This window comes from Cimex lectularius, unplaced genomic scaffold (genome assembly GCF_000648675.2).
Source record: "Cimex lectularius strain Harlan isolate CLEC.00 unplaced genomic scaffold, Clec_2.1 scaffold222, whole genome shotgun sequence".
Classification (NCBI taxonomy): domain Eukaryota; kingdom Metazoa; phylum Arthropoda; class Insecta; order Hemiptera; family Cimicidae; genus Cimex; species Cimex lectularius.
The window spans coordinates 5648-29896 of NW_019392817.1; the positions used below are offsets into that span (position 1 = coordinate 5648).

The 24249-nt window shown below is 35.1% G+C and overlaps 1 protein-coding gene across 1 annotated transcript; it reads right to left on the reverse strand.

The window, feature by feature from the left end:
- Nucleotides 1-23257, reverse strand: LOC106672381 (synaptotagmin-12-like). The gene is made up of 9 exons (XM_014403764.2): nucleotides 23180-23257; nucleotides 17019-17192; nucleotides 16759-16956; nucleotides 12795-12946; nucleotides 12594-12735; nucleotides 12326-12535; nucleotides 5135-5263; nucleotides 4954-5073; nucleotides 1-4795 (listed from the first exon to the last, which is right to left on the reverse strand). The coding sequence occupies exons 2-9, from the start codon at nucleotides 17187-17189 to the stop codon at nucleotides 4577-4579; spliced, it is 1341 nt and encodes a 446-aa protein (XP_014259250.1). The 5' UTR covers nucleotides 17190-17192; nucleotides 23180-23257; the 3' UTR covers nucleotides 1-4576.
- Nucleotides 23258-24249: the final 992 nt, after the last annotated feature.

The following is a 24249-nucleotide window of genomic DNA, read 5'->3' on the forward strand; positions in this document are numbered from 1 at the left end:
TTTTCAACAGGAACTGTACTACATGTTAGTAAAATATTTTGCATATTTGATACATTAATCTGTTCTATATTTTCTATAACGATTATAATTATTTCTGTACTAATAACATTAAGTTAGTTTATATATAAATATCATTTACAAATATAAACAGTTTCAACAAATTTACAAATGACAACACGACACTAATAAGGCGTTCGAGTAATAAGACATGTTGTAACAGCCCTTATCAATTGTCAGCAGTTGTGTTTCTTAAATCACAAATTATACTGGTTTTTAGTTGTTAGTTGTTGTGTTACAAAACCTACCAGGAATAAAAGGGAGGAAATAATTTGGTTGTTGATAATACATCACTGTTTTTGAACAGCGATATCAACCAGTCTGACAAGTAATTATCAAGCAGATGAACAGATATCCAAACAATTAAGTTTTGAATATTGTAAGTATAAACTTATTATTATTATGATTATTGTTTCACAGTGTAGGCCACGAACAGACAAAGCGAATTGGTCACTTTCACAATGCCGACAATTGTTATTAGGGCGAAATTGAGTTGATTTAGTAAGAATTACATAACAATTAGATTTTAATTCTCTTTTGTACATATTCTTTTTAACGTTTATAAAGACTATTTATATACATTTAATAGTAAGAGTTCAACTACAAAACTTGTCGAAGTATTATCCAACCAAAGAGAAAAAAATTGGTCTAAATAAATGATTATTCAGTCTAACATCTTCCTTTTCAACTAGTTTTTTACCTATAACACTATAGAATTCTAAGCCATTCCGGCGGTAAAGCTGTATCAGCCTATATATTTTTCTTTTGTTTCTGCGTAATTATTACAAAAATCTCTTGATTGTTAATTTACAGCCGCTAAGTTCATTTTTTTTGTATATTCATGCTTGTTAATAAAAGATTATAAATATTATTTTAAATCGGTTATTCTTTTCAAACAATGTTTGCCGTCGTGTTTGTTGTTGAGTCTACAATGAGCTACGCAATAATAACTTTATAACACGTTATCACCCTGCATGACAGAGGCCATAGTTTTTTTTCTTTTTTTTATAACACAGGCGCCTAAATTCTAACCAATAACAAAATATTTCGGTTTATTTTAAAGTCGCGACAAATTTAAAAAAATATTCCAGTTCTTTTGAACAACGGAGTATGTCAGATTTTCTAAAAAGTGTATTCACAATTTGTTTTTTATTGTCCGCCACGTTATCAATATTCCTTTTTGTTGCATTAATAAGATGGACGAGGCTAAACCGCGGTCAATTATCGTGTTGTGAACATGTGCACAATCGACAGAATAGACGTTCTATTCTACTATTCTTCTGTGTTATCTTTTAATGAAAAACGCTAGTTTCTGATAAAATATTCGTAGGCAATTATTCGTACTCATACTTTTACCCCATCAACACCATCTTTTGAATAACGACTTTTTATTACTAGCTCCAAACCTTCTCTTTATAGCAATATTTTTCTAGGTCATTAATAATATAGCAATTTGCTTTGTCCATCATTGATACGAATGGCCAATTCAGTAAGCAGTTTTTAATATTAGCGTCGAAAACGTGAATCGTTTTTAGCTTATCATAAACTTCTTTACAATTTGCCAGAAAGAGTAAATTATATATATATATATATATATAGATGTATATAATTTTTTTGCAATTTCAAAGTTCTCCTCTTTTGCTGCTAAAAGTTGTTTTAATTTCTGCAGTTAAACTCTCATAGATAATCGGCTTTTCTAATTAAATATTAGCCAAAGACTTACAAAGTTAAAATATTAAAAATTAAATACGGAAATGTTGATAGTTTTATTCCGAAAGAAATTAGAGATTCGAAGAGACATCGAGAATGTTCTAATCTATTGTCCAATCAAACATATAATAGTTATTGCATGTATAGGAAATGTATGTAGTATGCTAAAATAAATAAAAACGTTTATATTCCGCAGTTTCTAAATGTATTTTACTTAAGTTTTAACAACGATACGAAAAGCACATCTATTTATTTTACACTTTACAACAATTGTTTTTATTTTACACAAACAAATATGATTTAAAATGACAAGATTTGAAAAGCCGTTGAAGACGAATCTTATCTAATTAATTGTTTGCTTATACTTAAAGTAAACCAGTCTTTACATTTTCTCTCTCATTCTTTAATTTTGCACCTTTGACTTTAGTCATTTCGAACGCGAAAGCATCTGTTTTAGTAGCTTTTCATGGGCGTTTTCCATAAGTTTGACGTTTTCTGGCATTCTGGATTCAATTTTTTTTAAACAAAGGTGATTTATTTATTTTACCAAAAAATATTTTTTAGATTAACGTAACTGTTAATTACACGTAACCATTATATTAAACACTGATAACATATTAAATTAGTTAACTTTACCAAATACTCTATTTTCCTGTTTAAAGAGGGTCAACCAATTTTCGAATTCTTTTTCCTAACCCTTCCATTCTTCCTTTAATATCTCGTTGACTCATATCAAAATGGGATTGGTCTCATTTCATTTACAGCTTTCTTGTGAACATTTTCATACACGTTTTAATGTGTATAGTTATTTAATAAGTTGTTCATTGTTAAAAAACTAAAAAATTTAATGTTCCTTTTTCTCTAGAATTATTCACTTATTGTTTTGTTTTGTTAGTTTTGTTTTAAATAGAATTCGATAAGAATAACGTGTCGAGGCTTTTTTTTTGGCAATTTCGGTTCGCTAATTTTTACATGACGTTGAGCCTTTCCTAAAAATCTGCCTCTAATTAACGACATTCAAAATTTTTTGAGGGCATGAATTTTATTTTCAAAAAGCGTCGACAAAACCTTTAGTTTTTGCTTTGTTAAATTAAAAAAATAAGCAATTCAAAATATTGAACAGAAACCGGGAAAAGGAACATGAGGGTAAAAAATGTGACTATTCATTTTTTGTAGTTTGATTTCCGATTTCTTGAGCGCTCTTTTGTTGTACAGAACTGATGCTATTGAGACCTTTCAGTCGGACATTTCAGGGTTTATTTTTAGTTGTATTGTATTCGTAGACGCCATTTTGGTCTCTGTAGATATTTTTGTTTTAACCCTTTACAACAAACGATGCAGAAAAAATTCGTGTTTAATAAAAAAATATTTAAAAATTCCAACTGAAAAATTGGTTCACCCCTCCCTATCTTGTAAATTTTAAATGTTTTTACCATTTCATTATAAAGCACGATTTTATAGGCCCTCTACAGCGATTGATATACCTTCTTACGGAACGTCATTACAAAGTTTAACCATAATTCCTTTCAAAAGAATCGTTCTATAGTATTTATTATTTTAAGTAGTCCTCTTGCATAAGATCTGAAATTTTATATTTCCACCTTTCTATAAATAACAAAACTTAATTTTGCAACATACCCAGAGCTTTTTTGTTGTTTTTACCATTCGTTTTCCTTCTACTCATTCGATACTTCTATGTTTTTTTAATAACTCTCATGTGTTTAACTTTTACATATTATTCTTGTATTTACTTCCAAAATTACTAGTGATCGTAGGTTGATTTATTTCTTCAACACCCGCACTGCCGCAGATCATGACAATTAAATCATTTTTGTATCGTAGATATGTTTGCCAACAACCACATTAATAGACGAATTTTATGTCTGTGGGCTTTTCAAGCTACGTAAAACCTTGCAGTTGTTATGGATGGTCCTTAGTTCAAGTAACAGTTCATTTCTAATAGAACACAAGTGCTCTCGTAAAGCAGCAATATTGTTATTTTTCTACAAGAAACGAAGTGTACACAGTTTAGACAGGCTGAAACAGGAGAGCTTCTCTGTTCAATTCCTTATCGCCTTACATGTATACCTATCTGTATAGAGCTCCAATGCTTTCTCCAAAAACTAACGTTATATTTTAATTTATAGAAAGTAAAATTTATATTAACTTTATAGACGCAAAGTCCTAAGTTGATATTTCTTTCTTTCCTTTAATATTACGCGAGATCTAAGAGCCGATTTATTTCTTTATTAAATACCCTTTTACCTATTCAATCTTACTGTGTCATCCCATTTAGTTTTTACTTCTCATGATGGTTCATGTTGTCAAGAAAAGTCATTGTTTCTATTTTTCATTGCACCCTTTTTTTCCTCTGTGCTTTTCTTTTGTTCGTACAAGTATCGATATGCGTCGTGTGATTTAAGGAAACGAGATTCCATTCTCATTCTCATATTGAAACGATATTTCGGGTGTAGCGGATTCCTTTTCCAGGACCTTCCCAATCATTGTTTCGCCTCCGACTCGCAATCGCATTTGACCCATTTTCACGTCAAACCGCCCGTTTTTCTGTTCAGAAATACGCATTACTTGGCTCTGTAATTTCCGTTTAATTTTTAGCCGTCCGACCCTCGCGCGAAGTGTGTGACAACAAAAACAGCTCTACCCTACATACATTTCCTCTTTCGAGACAGCTTCATACATGAAAAATTATTATTATTTAAATGTGAAAGAAGAGCGGATGAAAACGCCGTGTTGATTATCAAAAGTTCGGACGTGTCGAGAATGTTCGCGGGATTGAAGATAACCGCATTTAGCGTTGAGCTGTGAAAGTCGGTTTAGGCCTGGTCGGGGACATGAGCGGGATAGACGGGCGAAGAAGGGGATGCCACATGGCCACCGGCTTCCTCAGTGAGGCGATCATCTGCGACCAATGAGAAAGCGCTTTACCTCCGACGTGACAACCGACGATGACGTGGCCGACCACTTCTCCCGTGTCGTTCTCCCCCACAGTCACTCTTAGTTCCACAGACTAAAAAAATATTTAATTAATTTAAAAAATATTCTTTAAAAGAAAAGGAATTTTAAAAACGAAGCTAAACCAATCAGCGTACAAGTATATAAATATTTCTCACAATCTACATTACAAAACAAAATCAAAATAGATTATTTTACGAAGGTGCTACCGACCTGAAGAAGGCTGTTTGGAACGTTAAACATCATCGCTTCGTTAAATATGGGGCTGGCGTCGTTTTTCTTCGTCTGAGTCCTCTTTTTATGCACTTTCTTGCCGTTTTTCAACAAATAAACCTGTTGGATTGATAGATTGTTATTTAATCAGTAATGCCGAAATAGAAGTCATTTAATCGACCTTAACGTAGGGGTCAGCAGTCGCTTGGGAAAACTTCAGATTGCGTGCTCTTATGATGACGACAGTCAGTCTCTCCGCCGTCGGAAGATAGCTCAATGAGAAGAGTATTTCTCCCAAAGCGTTCTCTTTCTAAAACATGATTGTCGTCAGACAATGAAAATAGCTATAATTTAACAAGTCAATCGACTAAGTGCAATGTATCAAACTACCAATAAATGAAGTAAAAAATCAACGTGAGAACAATATACAGATCTGTATTGATGCAATACAATACATTAACCAATCTGTTTTGATTACAACGGTTCGTATAGTGTATACATAGTATGGTACATATTAAGCCAGATCATATGTCACCGTGTACTATTAATATTATTATTTACTGTACTAATCAAAAATGCCATATGATGTGATAATGTGATATCATATAACATTACACCATAATCAAAACGTATAATAGAAATATACTTGTACAATATGTCACATGGTATGAGTCAAACGACTATAGTATCAAAATCACAATATATAGGCTGTCCTTTTTAGATGGGCAGGCAGAATTTCTTTTGAACTCTCTTGATTCCATAAAAAAATACGTGCTTAATATTTTTTAGTCTAGTTTCAAATTTTTGCGTTTCTTGGAGAAAAAATATACAAAGTATCTCGGAGGCAGTTCATCTTCAATATTTCAAATACGACCCTATACATCCTGATACATAATTTTAAAGGGTTTTACGCCAAAAACGATGGTGCAATCGGATTGTAAATTGGTCAAAAAAATGGCAAAGTTATGGCAAAAAGAAAACGGCATCGAAATTTTGACGAGAACAATATTTGAACATTTTACTTTATGTTCGCCTGAGATACCCTGAATAATTTTTCTCGAAAAAAGGAAAAAACTGAAACTAGACTAAAAAATATTAAACACGTATTTTTCAGCCGGACCATCTAAAAAGGATATGAACCTTGTATAAACTCAAAGACAATTAACCGGGCATACACTCAAAGACTAAAACGGGACACTAGTATTTTGTTGTTTATTTCAAACTGAATGTATTGTTATCGTTATATCAATTTCAACATACTTATTTTAACGCAAATCAAATTGAATCAGAAATTCATGTTTTAATAAAAATTTGTGATTATGACGGTTTGAAAGAAAATTCAACAAAACACCGAAAAACCATCGGGGTCAGGCGAGGATGTCACGTAGCCATTGTCATTTGAGGTGAAGTGAGAATTCTTGGGATGGGTAAAAGTGGAGAGGGCTTGAGCAGTAGTGTTTAGGATAAGTTGAAAGGTTGAAGCGAAACAGGAAGCCCGAGCAGATCAGTTCTTTGACGAATGGAATGTTAAGGTAAATATGGATAGTGAGATTGGAGACAGAGTAAGGAGTTATGAGAATTTTTCTCAGGATTTTTGAGTGGAACGCTTGGTTTCGTTGGTTGTTAAATGGCTTGATGCTACCTCACAGTTCCGCTCCGTACGCCCAAATAGGTCGAAGTAATGTTTTGTACAGAGTTCGAAAAACTCGTTGTCACATCTCATTCTAAAGCAGCGATCGGTTACATAGGATTTTACTATTGAAAACTTTCTTTTAAGAAAGAATAATTTATTATTAATTTTTTACTCCAATTTGTTGTTTCATCAAAGAAAACTATTTGAAAAACAAATTAACTCACTCGACAAGTTGGCTCTGGAAAAGGTGAAATTAAATTGATTTTCTTTATCTTTATATTAAAGTGTGTAAAAAGGTTAGCACCACTATAAATGTAAACAACAAGTTATTAATGTATACAGATGTATTGTATACAAATGTAAACTCAACTATTAATCTTTATATCTACTTATTATGGGAATTAATAAACAAATAAATAATGTATACATAATTTTTTATGATTTTTTTTATCGTTGGATGTATAATATTAGAAAGTAAACATAACAAGCTAAGCAATCGTTCCTGATCATACCTGGTCAAATGGCAGAATGTCAAAACGCGACTGCAAAGCATAAAACAATTATATGCGTGCGAATCCGGATTACATAACAGCAATATTGACTGAACACCGTATTAACAATTTACAAAATCTTGCGTTATTTGTTTATTAACTAATTACAGAAATTTAATATTTTTCTACACTTGTTATAGAACAAATATAAACAACAGACTTTGCTTTTATTGGACAACTTTGATTTAAAATTAACAATTGTTCTTTATACAACTCAAAATACAATGCTCCCACTTAGGCAAAATTAATAAGAGGTAGCGAAATTAAGTTATTTAATGAACAATGGTTTGAGTTCACCTACTTTAGGTACGCAGTACGCAAACGGATATAATTGTCGACAACTGTACTCGTTTAATTTTGAGTTAACGAAAAATATACATTTATGTTTTGAATGCTGTATACAATAACTTCTATGTTCTGCATCGTACATTAACTTTTTTAAACTATTTGATTTGGTTTGGTTTTCCCACTTATCATTAAAATACGAATCTTCTTGAACAAACATTTCTGTGCCTTTATTTTACAACAACAATTAATGCCACTGTGGCACAATGGTGACATGTTTCCACCACTACCAAAAAAAACCCTAAAAAACCTAACAATGCACATATGATTCACCCCCATTCAAGTTCCAGCATTCCAGGCGTCAAGTTTAAGCATAGCTACTACCTTTCATATATATTTTTTTTCTTCAGTAACTTAGTGTAATTATTTTAAGTTGTAAAATATAAATGTTTTGTCTGTTCATGTCATTGTCATTATTCAACCCCTTCTTTCAGTAAACAAAAAGTCGCTACACGACAATAAACCACTGAATATTAATCAAAACAAAAATCATCATATTCAATATTTATTTTCATCACTTTACCAATGACAAATACGTATGGCATTGCACGTACGACGTTTTACGTTAGTTAAGTTTCCTGATAACTTATCATACTGTTAATTCAATTTATAAAGGATCAAAGAAAAAGGACTTAATTAATTAGAATAATTAGTGATTTCATAATTCCAACATTCGAATAGTCGATCTGTTTATTTTTCGCTTTTCACCGCCGTTCGTGTTTCCGTGTTCGCCTTCTTGCGAAGTTCCTTGTGGCTGAAGATTAAACCGTCGGCGGAAGCATTTTGTCGACCACATTGGCGTTATTTGGTATCGTGTAACCGTCAATGAATTCATTGGCAGTGCACGACGAAGATGGACGGTTTCATTACACCATAAACTTTACTCATTTGGCCGGTACATGCGAGATTGAAATTGTTGACCGGGCCAGAGAGAAAAACAAAAATACAAATATGTGTTTTTAGTGACCGGTTGTATTGGATTGTTATTTTATTACCGGTCGTTCAATATTTAACTTTATAAATTACTAATTTGTTGATGTCTTGAAAAGTGGTCAAGAATAAAGTATTTTAGAAAAACACCTTTTCCATTTTTTGTCAACGTTTGGACCTTTATTCCGGTCACCTTTAGGACATAAAATGTAATGATATTATTGTGGTGTAATATTTGTTTCTCACAACAATTTTAAACGAAGCAAATATGACACCACAAGAATAGCACCACAATTTATATCCTGAACGTGACCCGAATATTGGTCGAAACATTGGCAAAAAATGAAAAAGGTGTTTTTCTAAAATAATTTATTCCCGACCGTTCCTCACGACATCAACAGAAAGTACAAATATTGACCGACGACATTGAATACGCCTTTCAGTTCATGGGCAAGCAGATAAAATATTATTTATCAAAACACACGCACTCTTACTTTCAACACAGAAACCAGCCAACACAGACAAAAACAAGAATAAAGTGCAAACAATGAGGTGGTTACTTTTCAAACGGGTAAACAATAAAGCCGAACAAAACTAAAACTCGTTTTCTTACAATATAATCGAATTCTAACAACGTCAAAATACAATACCTTCTGGAATTCCAATACCCCTAAAGGAACGAATTTTCAATCTAAACTGCTCAAAATGAATAGGGACATTCGTAATTTATTTTTATTTCATTAATTTTAATTAAATTAACCGATATATTCTTGTTAGTTGGATAAAACAAAACCGAAAATACAAACCAAAAAGAAACAAATTTTAATCTTTATTTTTAATAACGGATTTACTTAAGATTAGTAAACATGAACATGAAGATTACTCTTTTTTTAAACAAACACATTTTCTCGTCTTTTCAACATTTTAATCCAGTAGTATTCTCTTTAACCATGGGAAGTCATCATCTTGAACGAGAAGTCCGCAATATTTTTTTGGGAGTGAGTCATAGAGGTCACGAGGCAAGTGGATATCGTAGAGGCAGTAGATGTTTCTCAGAGCATGGGCTCCCGGGCTTTAGCCCAGATTCCGAGAGGCCGGAATTGTCACTAGGAGTAGTGGATCTCAGCGCTTTACGTTGCTAAGAGAGGACAGAAATATTGTCATTGCTTCAAGAAGGATGTGTGCCCGCCAGAACCTAAATGAAGTACAATATGTTTTGGCAATACCTTTATCAACATAACAAATTGGCTTCACATCGTACAATTCGTTCTCTCTCAGTGCAGTTTGTACGAGGCGGGGTGATGCGGTGTGGGCTGGGATTTCACTGGAGGAGGAACTGGACTCTACATTGTTGAAGGCAACCTCACCGCAGTCCGTTATGTCCAAGAAATAATCAAGGAATAACACAAAGGGATCTCATGGGCAGGGATTTCCCATTTCTGGATGACAATGGCAGAGGCAGAGTTGTTCATTAATGTTTGACTTGATGACTTTCCCATCTGCCCCTTCCCCCATTGACTCCCTCCAGACCTCAATCCCGTTAAGCACATGTGAGTTGCGTTGGAGAAAGTCTTTTCGAACACGATCTGCAGCCAGTTGACCTGCAACAACTGAGTGCAGCGTTGTAACATCTGTGGAGTGAAATTCCTTATGGACAACTACAGTATACCTAACAAGTGCACAGAGGTTTTTTTCTAACAGAGGTACACAGTATTAATTGTATAAAAAAATTATTATGCCCGATAAATAAAATTATGGAATTAAAATCTTTTATTTGTTATTTTTCAAAATCCCTTAAATAAATTTCCCTTCAATATAAAAACAATAATTTCTAATCACTTTTAATGGAATTTATAATGAAAAATAAACTAAAAATGCTAGAAAAGTAAATAGACAAAAAATTGGCAATATCCCTATACATTTTTGAGGAGTTTATTAACTTATTTGTAAACTTTGTACGTAAAAATTGTCGGCATTGTAGAAACAATGAATCTGAAAACAAATTTAATTTTTCTGAAAGTGTGCAAATACTTTCCAACAAGGATCGGAGTAAATTATTTTCTGTATTGTAGAAATAACATAGTTTTTAACATTATAAAAAAATAAACAGTTGAGCTTAAATTACACATATGACTTTACATAATGAAATTTATTTACTTTTGGTAAAAATTATTTTCTCATAAGACGAATCAAATTCAGGTGCCGGGCAGAATTTAAAAGGAAGAAATTTACCAAATCAGAACTGAAGTTGGAGCAAGGAAATTATTGGTGTGTTTATAAAAGACGACAATGGGAGCGATGGCCACTTGTTGTTCCAAAGTGGTTTACGGAGAAGGGAAGACGAGTTACACGGAAGGGCAGAGTCTGAGCCGGTCCAGCGCGAGGAAGTGGTCCCTCTGGCAGAAGCTGTGGAAGATGAGAAGATCTAGCTCGAGAAAAGAGACGATCACCGTTCCGTCTGTCGCCGCGTCTGTCGCCGCGTCGGTCGCCGACAACGAGCCTGCGGTTTCCGGCCCGATCGAAACGGAACCCCTTCAGAGCAGAGACATCCGAGAAGAGATTAGCGAGATCTTGTACGAGTGCGTGGACGAGGCGATCGCCGCCTCAGTTCTGAGAAACCGGTTCGAATCCGAGTCTGTGATGCCCGCCAGGTCGAGCTGCAGCAAAGAGACCTGGTCTGCCCAGTTCCATGAGACGTCTTCCCTCGCGTTGGAACCCGCCAAATACAACGTGGATTCCGTGTCGCTCGGAAGAGGCCAGACCGAAGAAGTTCCGACTGCAGAGGAGCCACCGCACCCGTCGCGGTGGGTCTCGCTCGGCAGCCGTTTACGACTCGAAGAAATTGAGCACGACGCTCCCGAAATGCCCGTTTACACTACCGTCCAAGCCAGGGGCAGCGTCCGGAGTTTAAACTCAAATTGACATATTCTAGCTCTAAAGTGTTGATTATCATCTCACTTGGATTTTGATTCTTTAAATAGATCAGATGAGTTGAAAAAAGGCGATGACGATTTTTTTTACGAACGCTTTGTGCGATATTTTGTCTCTTTGAAAAATCTATTTCAAACGTGAGAATTATTCCTGGCAGACTCTGCACGGTGACAAAACGACTCGATTCAACATTAGCGTGATGTTATAAACGTTTCCACGAATCTGTGTAAATATTATCAAAGTTAATACAGACGAGACTTGTTATTACTTAAGAACCCTCTTATTTTAATATTTTTTCTGAAGTAAAACTATTTGCATGTAAAATATATATTTTTGACATTTAACTTGTAGATTCTTTCATTCTGGGGTTCTTTGATGCTTTGAAAACCTCCCTGTCCGTTGTGACCTAACAATATCCATTGTTGATGGTGAGTTTTGGTCTGCGGGTCGGTGAACTAATGTTGAACCGGCGCAGGGTCACTACTGGGTCTGTCTCCATTCGCGGGTTTTTTATGTTATTTAAACGCGTTTCGGTATTGCGCCATCTTCCGCCAGTGAGGAACTCCACTTCAGGAAGCAATGCCGAAATGCGTTTTAATAACTCAAAAAACCCGCAAGTTGAGATAGGCCAGTAAGTGACCCTGTGCCGGTTCAACATGGGTCCATTGTGTCAGCACCTTAACCGATGTGTCCCCCGACGCAACCATTAAACTTCGTTATAATAAACGCTTTTAAACGTCGTTTATTGTACGATTATACAATTGTATTTATATTTTAAAATTTTATCAATTAAATTTGGTATAGTAAAAAGAATCATTCTTTTAGTTCATTGATAAAGGAAGGAAATCCAGATGTTATATTAATATTGGAGTTTGAATCTGATACAAAACAAAATTGTCATGTTTTGGAATAAGACGTTCAGTGGGCTTTGAAATTCAAGACCTTTTGAAATAAAATGTATAGTTCATAGTGTCCAACTTACAGTTTCGGTGTGGTAGAGTGTGAGCCAGGTGGTGATGGGTTGCCGTGTAGGAACGTCGGCGAGATGGAGGTTCGCCTGACCGAGCAGAGAGTTTCCTTCCCGTTTCGCTCCGTAGACTTGGAACATGACGGAGCTTCTGCAGAAATCCGTCACCTCCAGACCAAAGAGGAATTTCTCCTTGTAGCTTGGACTCCTGCTGCTCCTATAAGTCTACAAAAATACATGTCGTCAAAAGCGAGTTTTACCGGTGGTTCAGTTCAGAGAGTACCCTTGTCTGCATGTCCGTCGTTCTCGTAGGCAGTAAGTAGACTGATACAAACGTGTCCATAAGGCCATCTGGTGATACCGGGAAGTCTCTACATACCAGGTCCTTCGCCTCAATCACATTCACCATTAAATCTCCGCATTCGCTGTTAACAGGAATGATCAGACAAGATACAACATGAATTCACAACGTTTTAGAAATTACCAGTCGTAGTCAATTCCTATGCACAGATATCCGGCTATGTTCGGCTCTACCAAATCTTGAGCAGCAATCGATGTGACGCTCGACACAGAATCGCAGGAAATGGCCCGCCCGAGAACTGGAACGCCTTCCGACGTGTCAGGGGCTTCAACATCCTATTATTATATGTTATGTTAAAACGTCTTAAATACATGAGTTACTACATTTAAAATTACGCCCTAATAGTAATGTAAAAAATATAAACATGACAAAATTTGTACTTGCATAAAAATAGATTAAAACCTATTACAAGGTCACCGTGGTCAACTTGCGTTGTAACTTTTCAATATATTATCGTAGTAAATAAGAAAATTACATTTTTTTGTAAATATTTTGACAACAGCGTGAAATTTTGAAACTCGATATGTAGTAAATCTCTTTAATATGTTATTCAATGGTTCTAATTACTTTACTTGTAATAATATGGTATATTAATAAAAAAAAATTCTTTCTCTCTCTCTCTCTCTCTCTCTCTCTCTCTCTCTCTCTCTCTCTCTCTCTCTCTTTCTCTACATGATTGGTTATTACTTGATTATACAAAGAAAACAATTAATTACGTAAAAGGTATTTGTGATCGAGGCTTGATCAAGGGGGCCGTGTATACTAAGCCCGCAAGACTTGCGACTGTTGCAGAAGTGTTTACCTTGCGCGCCTTAGGGCAGTTGTACGGCTAATAATTTAACCATTGGATTTGTGATACGTTGTTTATCCAATTTGGAAAAGAAGTACGATAACGAAGGAAAGGGAAATATAAAAATATATAATGGTTTATTTGGTTTATGATGGCGTAACCACAGCTGAGTTTGCATGTAATTGTTCTGTAATTAATGCTGTGCGTCAGTGTGTATCTCTGTTAATGTGAGCCATTTCAAGAAAGTTACATTTGTATTTTTTTCAGTGTTTAGCATTTCTATTTTGTCGAAATCAAAGTTGTGTTGTTTTCAAAATGGTGTAAGGGCAAAGCTGTGGGATTAATTGGTGGTGTTTTCAATAATAGGTAGGTTGTTACTTTCATATTTCCAGATATTTCGATGTAATTTCAAGCTGGACGGTTCATACAATTAATGCTATAAATTACTAATTTGTTGATGTCTTGAGAAGTGGGCAAGAGTGAGTTAGAAAAACAATGTTTTCATTTATTTTCCGACGTTTCCAGCCTTATTCGGGTCATGTTCTTGGTATAAAGTGTGGTGCTATTCATGTAGTGTTCATATCTGTTTTATGTGAAATCGTTGTGAGAAACAAAAGGTCTATACGTCGGTACAAAAAGTGAAAAAAAGTGTTGTTTTAAATTACCTTATTCATAACCTCTCTTCACGACTTCAATAAATTATTAAACAACCAATCACTAAAAACACATATTTATAAATTACATCGGATTCGTACTGGTGCTGGGTCTTTGATTTTAGAAAAAGTGAGTGTATTGTTTTGTGGATTTTGAAGGCTATTTTAATGTGGCCTGAGGAGAGAAATGTACTAATTTGTGTGACAATGTGAGGACGAATGGAAGGGACACGTACAAACAGGTTTTTCTGTGATAGGGTTGTCGATGTGTTGTATACTTTAGAGGAGGGTGTTTTGTGTAGTGTTGAGGTATAATTGTTAATTATGTCTTTAGGATAGTTATTGTTATGTAACATTTGTTTGTATGTTTGAATATATTTTAGGTGAAAGGATTTATGGCCTTAAGGATATCATTCTGTGTAATAATTTTTTAGCCTTTATTATTGTGTGTAGGAAGTGGTGTGATGAATAATTGAGGTTGTGATCTGTGTTCATTGGTTTTTGGTGCCAATCTGTAGCTAATGTACTATCTGTTTGTCTTAATTTGTTTTCTGTTTTGACATCATGTGTGAATTGTAAGCGAGGATGAAAGTTGTTAAACGTATTGAAGTTGTTTGCATTTAGTCTGAGGGTACTGCTGTTACGATTTCATCACTGTATTTTGTGAGAAAGAGTAACGTGAAAGGTAGCTGTATAATAACAGTGTATCATCACTATACCTGCTAGCAGCTTAGGGGGTAAACAGCAGTGTCGTAACATAGTTACGAAGGATGCTTGTGAGAGACGTGTGTAGTGTTATGACGTGCCATTTTTCTCTGATATTGACAAGTGTTAGGTCTATTGAAAGCTCCTTTCGACTTCAACAAATTATATTTATAAACTAGAAGTTAAAAAGAAAAATCGGATTGTTGCTTCGGACGTTTTTACTTGAGATATTAGCAATTACGGCGTTTTGAATAGGACACGCACCACATATACGTATATTTCACCTGAGGTGACCAAAGTAAATTAAAATATATTTTTTTCTTCCAAAAGGTAGATTGGGGATGAGGCCAGGAAGACAGAAACAACATTTATTTTCATGTAGAGCTTTCGGCATAATATATCGCCTTCATCAGCACTTCGAAAAAAATGTGTGGATAACGGATAGCCGGTGATGTACCTGTTCATATAGTATTACGATTTTTTTCGAAGTCCTGATGAAGGCGATATATTCTGCCGAAAGCTCGACAAGAAAATAAATGTTGTTTCTGTCTTCCTGGCCTCATCCCCAATCTACATTTCGGAAAGAAAAAAATATATTTAAACTGAGAAGGCTGATCAATCACCCAAGAAAATAGAAATTAAAATAAATCATCATTATCTTACATGTACGTACACTTATCTGTATGACTTGCTTTATACAACAATGTTAACCATCTGGAGGCATTAAATTGTAACGAATCTGGAAAACAAGCGAGGTTTTACGAACCAGTAATGTTGTCATCAAATTTCACCGCTCCTACTAATTATTAACACATTAACGCAGTTTATGTTAAAAAAGCAGCCAACTTTATAATATTATTAAAAAGCGAGAAGTCGAGCCATTTGTATTAAAGTTAATATATTTAATTTTTTATGCCATTAATGTATTCGTACAAATTTCTAATATGTACAAATTAGTACTCACTAATCTAATAACTTATGGAGGTAAGTAATAATAATATAAGTTAACATTATATAACGTATTGTTTTATGAAATTTCACAACAGCAGAGATTATATTAACCCCGGGGTGCCGGTGTTTTGTTAAATTTGTAAGTCTGGTGCAGGGCCGCTGGAATTGAACCCCGGACCTTACAGCGATGAGCGTCCTGTCTACAGCTAAACAGTTGCGACCAACTTCGCTCCCTACTGTTAGGTTATATCCGATATAAAATAAACAAGGGTACAAATTAGGAAGAAATGTTTTTTTGGATCTGGTTTCCACCCAATCGCCAGTAAATGTTAGAAAAACGTTTCACACATTCGATAATTTTTTGCTATACTACGACAAAACGAAAGAGTTTGGGAGTCTGCCAGATTTGCATTACTTGTCGCAACTACAAAGAACCCCAGGCGGTGCAACAGCAATCCAATTTTTTTTAGAAATTTATATAACTCAGAATTTAAAGTCTGGATCCGCATACAAGATTTAAATTTTTGATTTAATCTCCAGATTCAGAAATTTTAAAACGACTGGGAAAAACTTTACCGGTAATTTCGACTTGCCAATTATTCTTAAATTTCAAATTAACTCAATGTTGAATCGTTTGTCAATTTTCAATTCTTAAAACAATTAGAATATACACGAATATGTTTATTTGTATCTACCAAACTAGCTATTTAGTTACCACCAAAAATTAATTTAAATTATTTTCGTTTTGTCCCATAAAATTAATGACAAAAGGAAGATTATATTCCTCTTGCAAAGATATCAACTTAGTCAAGTTGGTCAACTTGACGGCCCCACGATTAGCACCGATTTCCCTGGCCCGATAAAGATTTACGCAAAACACTGACTCCCCGTTACGGGAATTGCACCGGCAGACATTTTATCGAAGATCAGGTGCCCAGACCTTTCAGGTGCACTAACAAAAAAATACAACCAAGAGATGTCGTCTTACATGACTTGTGGGTTGAGCGAGCGAAGTGAGCGGAGGTGGGCTGGAGTGAGTACCGAAGATGTCGGGGGCCGGCCTCAGCGGCTGCGGAGGGATCGGCGAGGGTGCGGTCGCTCCGCCGAGAGCACCCTCTGAATCCACCGACTCGAATCTCCTGAAAGAACCTGTCCAATCCAGCCTTATATCGGAATCGGAACCGACCTGGGGGAAAAAAAACGGGGAAAAACGAGTAAAGTTTTCTGAGATCCGACGCCGATACTCACCAGGTATCCGTTTGCGTTGTAATGGCCTTTCAGCCTTGTCAGTGCGGCCTTTTCTTCTCTATTGGATGGAAGCCAACTTAAAAAGTACGTGCACAAATGACGAAACTTGAGGCAGAGCAGGAACAGCGCCAGACACGTGGCAAGAACCAGCACTGCCCCCAGTACTCCCATCACCTGAAAAACAAAATAGTATGATCTTACATTTTGAAAGCAATAGTCTTGATTAGTATCGGTTCAAATGTAGTACGTCATTGTAAATAGCACATATTGTAAATTGTAAAATTTGCTTTTGAAGTTTGCGGGGTGATAACCTGTGGCTTGATCGTTTTCTATCATTTTGGACTGCCTATCCTCACTGTTTCCAGGTGGTTCACCCAAAACAACAATTTTGATTAAAATTCTTAAAATTCTCCGATGATTTGTTCAATATCATAAATATTTTTTTAATGGCACGGATTCTTTCTAGGGATCCTGCTTTGTAATAAATAATAGACGTGTACCTAATTTCTACAGCATCCCGATCCTAGAATTGGAGAAGCTCCAGGTACATGTCCTGCATTACTAATAACAGCATAAGCACCCTTATACCATTTATCCTTCGAAGCAAAACCACTTATACAGTGTTACTCAATAATACTCCCATCACTAAAAAGCAGATTGCGTCCGATGATAGGTTCGACCTGGACTGCCGACTGAACTCAAACCAACACAAACGGCTGAAATGCCATAAGTTTATGGCTACTCGGCAAATTATTGGCACGCAAATCAAACGTGTAGACAAAATAAAGTGATAATCTAGAAAATAATATTATATTGGACGTACGTACTAAAATTGGGCCCATTACGCCTTCAAACATCCAAAGTTCTTTAACACGTCCTACTAAGTCACCAAAATCACTCTCCCAATGAAGTAAAAATCATTCACTTATAAAATACAGCCAAAATATATTTTTCCACGTTCCACAATAAACTCTCCTCCCACTGTTGGCGATCGATTTGCTTAATCCCTATTAGAAACCACCTTATAACTCTATCAGGCGACTGAAGCGGCTGATGGCCTAGCGACTACCCTAGTCGAGGGTCAGTTTTGTCGGAAAGTTGGAAGAACAACAATGCTTTTCAATTTAACTCCCCTTTCTCAAAACATAAAAGTAAGATGTATCTCCTTTGATAATATTGTAAATATCCATTAAATTACATAACGTGTAGATTGTAATAAATACAATTAAGTTAATGATTTATTTTTAAATCTACAGCATGTATCTAAAATACAATTAATTTGAGCAAGAACTAAGTTGTGGAAAGTAACAAAAAATATAAAATATAAAGAATAACTCAATTGCAAATGAGACATCCATGTTCGTTTCCAGTTCGGCTTCTACCACACAATTTATATTTATTTTTTAATTTTATTTTATTAGTATAAGTTATTTTAACACAAATTTTTAATCTATGTTTTTACAAAATATACTCAAATCAGATGTAATATGTCTGAACAGAATTCGTACCTTTGATTATCTAATATAATATTTAAAAATTGCTATCAATTTAACCAAAATAAAATTTTGAGAGACAAATTTTATATTTCGAACAAAATCAGAAAAGGCAAGCCCTTCGTGATTATGATAATCTTGTTTTATTTAATTGAAATATGCAAATAAAAATCTATGTTTGTCATTTATATAAATTGTTATATCTTTTGTGCGTTCTATGTCTTTGTGTTTTTGTTGTTTTTTAAATTGGTATTTTTCGAAATTTATCTTTGCGTAATGATGACATGTACAGATACGATTGTTCGTGGCTTCTAGCAATACTTTATAACGATTGTATTTTTTTATTTAAATATGATAAAATATTCCTTTTTGTCTGATTAAATAAACGTTTACTTTTGTATTGTGAATCGAACTTTTTTCTTGAAACCTTCAATTGGAAGAGAAAGCAGCTTTAATTCCGTATATCAAGCAATCACTAATCGATCCGAGTTCACAAGGTTAGGCCATAAATTATTTCACTGCTTACAAAGCACCATAAACTTTGACATCAGGGCTTGATGTTCATTTCATTATTTAAACATTCGTTAATTGTATTTTTTAATCTTCCACTATTATAGATAAATCTTACTTTAAGAATGGTTTATTATAAAGAGATAATTTTACGGAATAATTTGCCTCGTCGTCTAGACTTTTCAATTATTGAAGTTATCAATAAATCGACTTAAAATACCGACTGATAATTGACTGAGCCAGCAGTGTACTTCGGATTAATGGGTCTCGCTGATTTAGCGAATGTATGCGTTGAGGGGCAAATTTGAAATGTTAGAAAATACTTGGGTGTTGAAATAGCGACATTTTTGACCATGCGTAATTAAAAGAATTTCAAGGATATTTTGTATTCAACTGATTTTTCTTCAATAGTGCGTTTATTTGGAGAAGGAGGACGAGACCTTTCATAAAAGTTAGAATTCTTTTTTACGGTTTCTCTTGAACATTTTTGTTTGTTTAACTTTTCAGAGACTTCAAAGCTTTCTTATGGGATGAACTCTTTATTTTTATATGCGTGGTAAACTTCACAACTGTGGTGCTTCAAAATAAGGGATGGGAAAGGACGTTGACGTTTGACTCTTAACATCTCTAGCTTTGCACTTCACTTTCTAGTAAAATAATAAAATAAGGACGGATTTGTCAGGCAATGATATTAGTAATAATGAAAATATCTCACAATTTGTAATACGTTGTGTAACGTGATTTTTATTTAATTTTATTAACCGCGGTATCGGTCTAGAAAATAAAGGTTAGTTTAATGTCACCCCATCGATCCTTGTCTCCTCTTTTGCCCTTCCCAGCTTTCGACACGGCATTAAACTCCAGACAATACGGTAGAATATCGATTTTGTTATTGCCAGTCTAATTGCGTCGATGAGCCATCCCGCTTTAGACCTTTCACAAAGCATCCAGTCATTAAGCTGGTCAGAAAATAGTACAGAACTTTTCGTTGTGTCCCTACTTTTAAAACTGATGAATTTCAAGAACTTGCTTCCTTTCTTCTGTACAAATAATCGATTTAATTTGATAAAAATTTTGCGCAGTATTATATAAACAAACAATTCGCCCCACCATTTTATGAACACGTAAAAAAGTATGGTCTGTACGTTGGGAAAAGTTGTTTTTGATAGGTTTATTGAGACTGGTAGTTAATTTTTTTGTGGAAAACAAACCTGTTGGGTGGTTCGTTTCCAATTAGAAGAGAACGGTGTACATCATCTAGCATAACCAGTACATCCTAACCTGTATGTAATAAGTGGACAGCGTCGAAATGGTTCAGGTAGTACCAGTGAACAGGGAGACTACGAGTTCCAGAACTCGGTCTTGTTTAAGATATCCAATAAAATTCGTATGACTGCCTTTCCAATTGGCGATTTAATACTGGTGCAGAATTCAAATTAAATTTAAAAACCCTTGGAGGTCATATTAAGTTTTGTGTTTGTAAAAATTAGAGAAGGATCCGTTATTCAGAAACGCAATGTTAAAACGAAAATCATTCCACAAAATCCTATTTAGAAAAACTCGACCAATGAAAGCAATGCTCAGGTAATAAATTTAAATTACATCTGCGAGAAAAGCTGGCAAATGGTCAACACACTTTCGAGAGCTAAGGTTCATTTGGGTCTAGGGAGTAACGCTTTAAAAACACTTGTTATTAAGTTTTTTAATTATTGTCGTTGAATTCCCTTCGGTAAATTAGTATGTATATTTTTTAACATTTTTTTCTCTTTTTAAAAAGAGTGTCCTTAATTTAAAGCTTCTCCAATTAAAAAAAAAACTTTTTAGGTAGAGAAAAAAGGTAAAAAATATACATTAAAAATAATTTACAAAGTATTATTTATGCTTGTTATGTCATTCCATTCCAATATGGGAATCCTCCCTGAAGCTGGAAAAAAATAGCAAAAAAAATAGAACGGGTCGAAAGGAAATTATTGTTGCGAATCATAAAGGTGTATTGCACAATCTCATATTTGGCTGTTTGTATCATTTCTGGGATAAAACCAATCCTAATTCATGCTGAAGAAGAAATACTCCTCAATAAAATCAAAGACGGCAAAGAAGTAGAAGGGCTAAGTGGAATTATGTTCGACAAGTCAATACATTTAAAAAAAGGCAGCAACCTACCAATTTTCCTGCAATAAACATCAACAAGGGCCCTTTCATATGGAGATCTTCACAGTTGGCAGCAAAGAGAAAGACAGAGTCGGATGGGCATTCATATTGTTTCAGTCGGAAGGAGATATTGTCAAGAAAAAATTAGATTGGACTGCAATTGCTCCATTAACAAGACTGAAATTGCTATAAACGGTTAATACATTATGCAACAGAAAACTCAAGAGTAAAAACATAGATTCCATGAGAAATGAAAAATCCGCCTACCACTCCTCGAGAACATTAGACTGCTTCTATCAAGGCTTCAGCAACGTTGCTATGTCTACATCCCTTGGTTAAAAGGGTCATGGGTCAGATCATGGGACAAACGCAGCTTATCGTATTCGGTTAAACATAGTGCCTGCCTGCTCGTGCAACTACCCAGTCTGTCGAACACCTTTTTTGGGAATTGCATCAGCGAGGTAACGCTTAATGTTGCCGGAGGCCACCGTAGCCCTAAAGTAACCACTTTAGGACTACGCTGGCCTCCTGCAAAGTCTATGCTTCTCCAGCCGGATCTAATCACCGAATTTGGTGGCAATATTCTCCTTCTTAGACACTATGATCTATTTATCCATCTATTTATCTGATCTCTCTTTCTCTCTCTCTCTCTCTCTCTCTCTCTCTCTCTCTCTCAACGTAATTTTGCGTTGTTAAATAAAACGTTTAACCAATCGTTACACTCACACACAGTTGTTGTAACATATTACTATTAAATTTTATTATTATAACATATTTGCAACGTAAATAATAATTGTAAATATACCTCATTGTCACCATATAAGACAGGGCTATGAATATCATGGTAATTTCAAAACCACATAAACTAGTAACTTTTTAGTTTGATCATAAACACATAAATTCACAAAATGATGATCCTAGTTAATTCTCAATAACCAATTGAATTATTACAATTAATTTATAAATTTATTTTCTAGTATATATTAGTTATCAAACTAATGTTTTTAGGATGTTCGGTTTTTTATTTTTATTTTTTACGATGGTATTTCAACTATCAGGTTATATGAATCTCGTGGTGCCGGTGTTTTTGGAAAAACAAATTTGTAGGTATGTCGGGTTTGAATGCAGGGGGCTGGATTCGAACATGTGACCTTTACCGTACAGTGATGAGCGCCGTGTCAACGCCTAAACCGTTGCGGCCACCGACGCCCCCAAATAATGTTCGTTTGTAATACCAATTTCACTTAATTTATGTAAGGAAAATATATACATAACTTATAGCGAGAAATTGTTCACCTTTTATGTTTACTTAGTCAAACAAATCAGTTTAGTATGCATCTATTACTTTCTTTTTTCATTCTACTTGGAGTTATTATTTTACAACAAATAATTTTCCGCTCACATCCCAATATTGATTTATTAGCATTCAACTAAATTTTATGGGGCGTTTTATTTTATAATATCGTGAAAGGAGAAAACGGTTCTAATGTTTCATACCAGTCGAAAACGCGACTGAACGCGCGTGCGTTTGATTCAACAATTAGTAAAATCAGCGGATTTCTATTTATGAATGTATTCATTTCTAATAAACGGTGTTTGACACGTTAATTAATTAATAAATAATAAAATGTTAATTAATTAAACGTTGTTTATGCTGAGGTTTGCAGTTGTTATGCGAGTCCTCTCCGGAGGGACTGCCGTCACTTTCCCAGGGAGTCGACGCCTACACAATATTGATCACAAGGTTTCAACCTGTTGCACCGGGAAAGGGTACTCCCACCCCGGCGAAGGGACCGACACGAATCAAATCAACTGTCCCGTTAAATCACTCAATAGTACAGAGATAAACACGCTTGTACAAATAGAAAAATTCAATATTCCCGAAGGAGAACGATAAAACAAAAATATACTCTACCACGTCCAAGTATACCCAGTGTATTGAATCGCTAGACTAAAACATGAAAATTAAAAATAAACGTTGTGAATAATTAAGCACTATGTACTTACAAAGAAGGCTTAACATTGGATGAGGTTGTTTGGGGCAAGAGGACGTGCCCACAGCTGTTTTAGTACTGTCGGCCGGGAATCGATGCCGTGAGGGCGAGCGAAGGGGAAAATCGGGCTCGCCGGTAGAGGGGTGTTTCCAACCCCGCAAGGTCGGAAAGCCTGCCCCCACCATCGGACGATTGTCCCCTCGTACAATTCCGAGAAATCGATATTTTTATTCTAGAAGCGTCTTGCAGCATAAAAGAGAGAGATCGACGGATTCGGATCGGAGGAGTCGTTGCCCGGCCGACGGGAAAGTGGAAATCCACATGGAAACCGGCAATCAAGATGGCCCCGTTCGGCGAATCAATGCCGATCCCTGATGGGACGCGAAGGCACTCAAATAAGTGAACGATAAACTTCTAGAAATGAACCCTCCACCGACGCCCCAATTACTGAGAAAGGTCCAAAACGGCATTAATTAGAAATTAAGGACAATACTGCTAAAGGGCCACTATTTGGAATACAGCTGCCCCCAAAATGGGTCACCGACAAAATTGGGCGGGTTCGCAATAATTTGAGTGATATTTTATGTATGTGATCGCAATGCACTGTATGATTATATTTTTTTTAATATTCAAAAAATCTAAAAACAATGCAATATTAATAACATAATGCATTTGCACGATTACTATTGAAGGCTTATAATTCGCTCTCTCTCTCTCTCTCTCTCTCTCTCTCTCTCCCCTCTCTCTCTTTCTCTCACTCCTCTCACTCACTCTTCCTCTCCCTCCCTCTATCTCTCCTCTCACTCACTCTTTCACTCAATATTTCTCTCTCGTTCTCTTTCGCAATTATTAAAGTTAACCAGGATCTACTAACTTTGAATGAATGGGCACAAAATCATGGTTTAACTATTAATCCTTGTAAATGTAACAGTATGATTGTTGGGCATCCGCAACTTATCTGTAAATTGGAATATATGAATATTGATCCAATAATACTAGGTGTCTCAATAGACCATAAACTCAATTGGATATACCAAACTAGATTTGTTGTGAGTGTGTGAGCGTATTCACTTTTGTACTGAT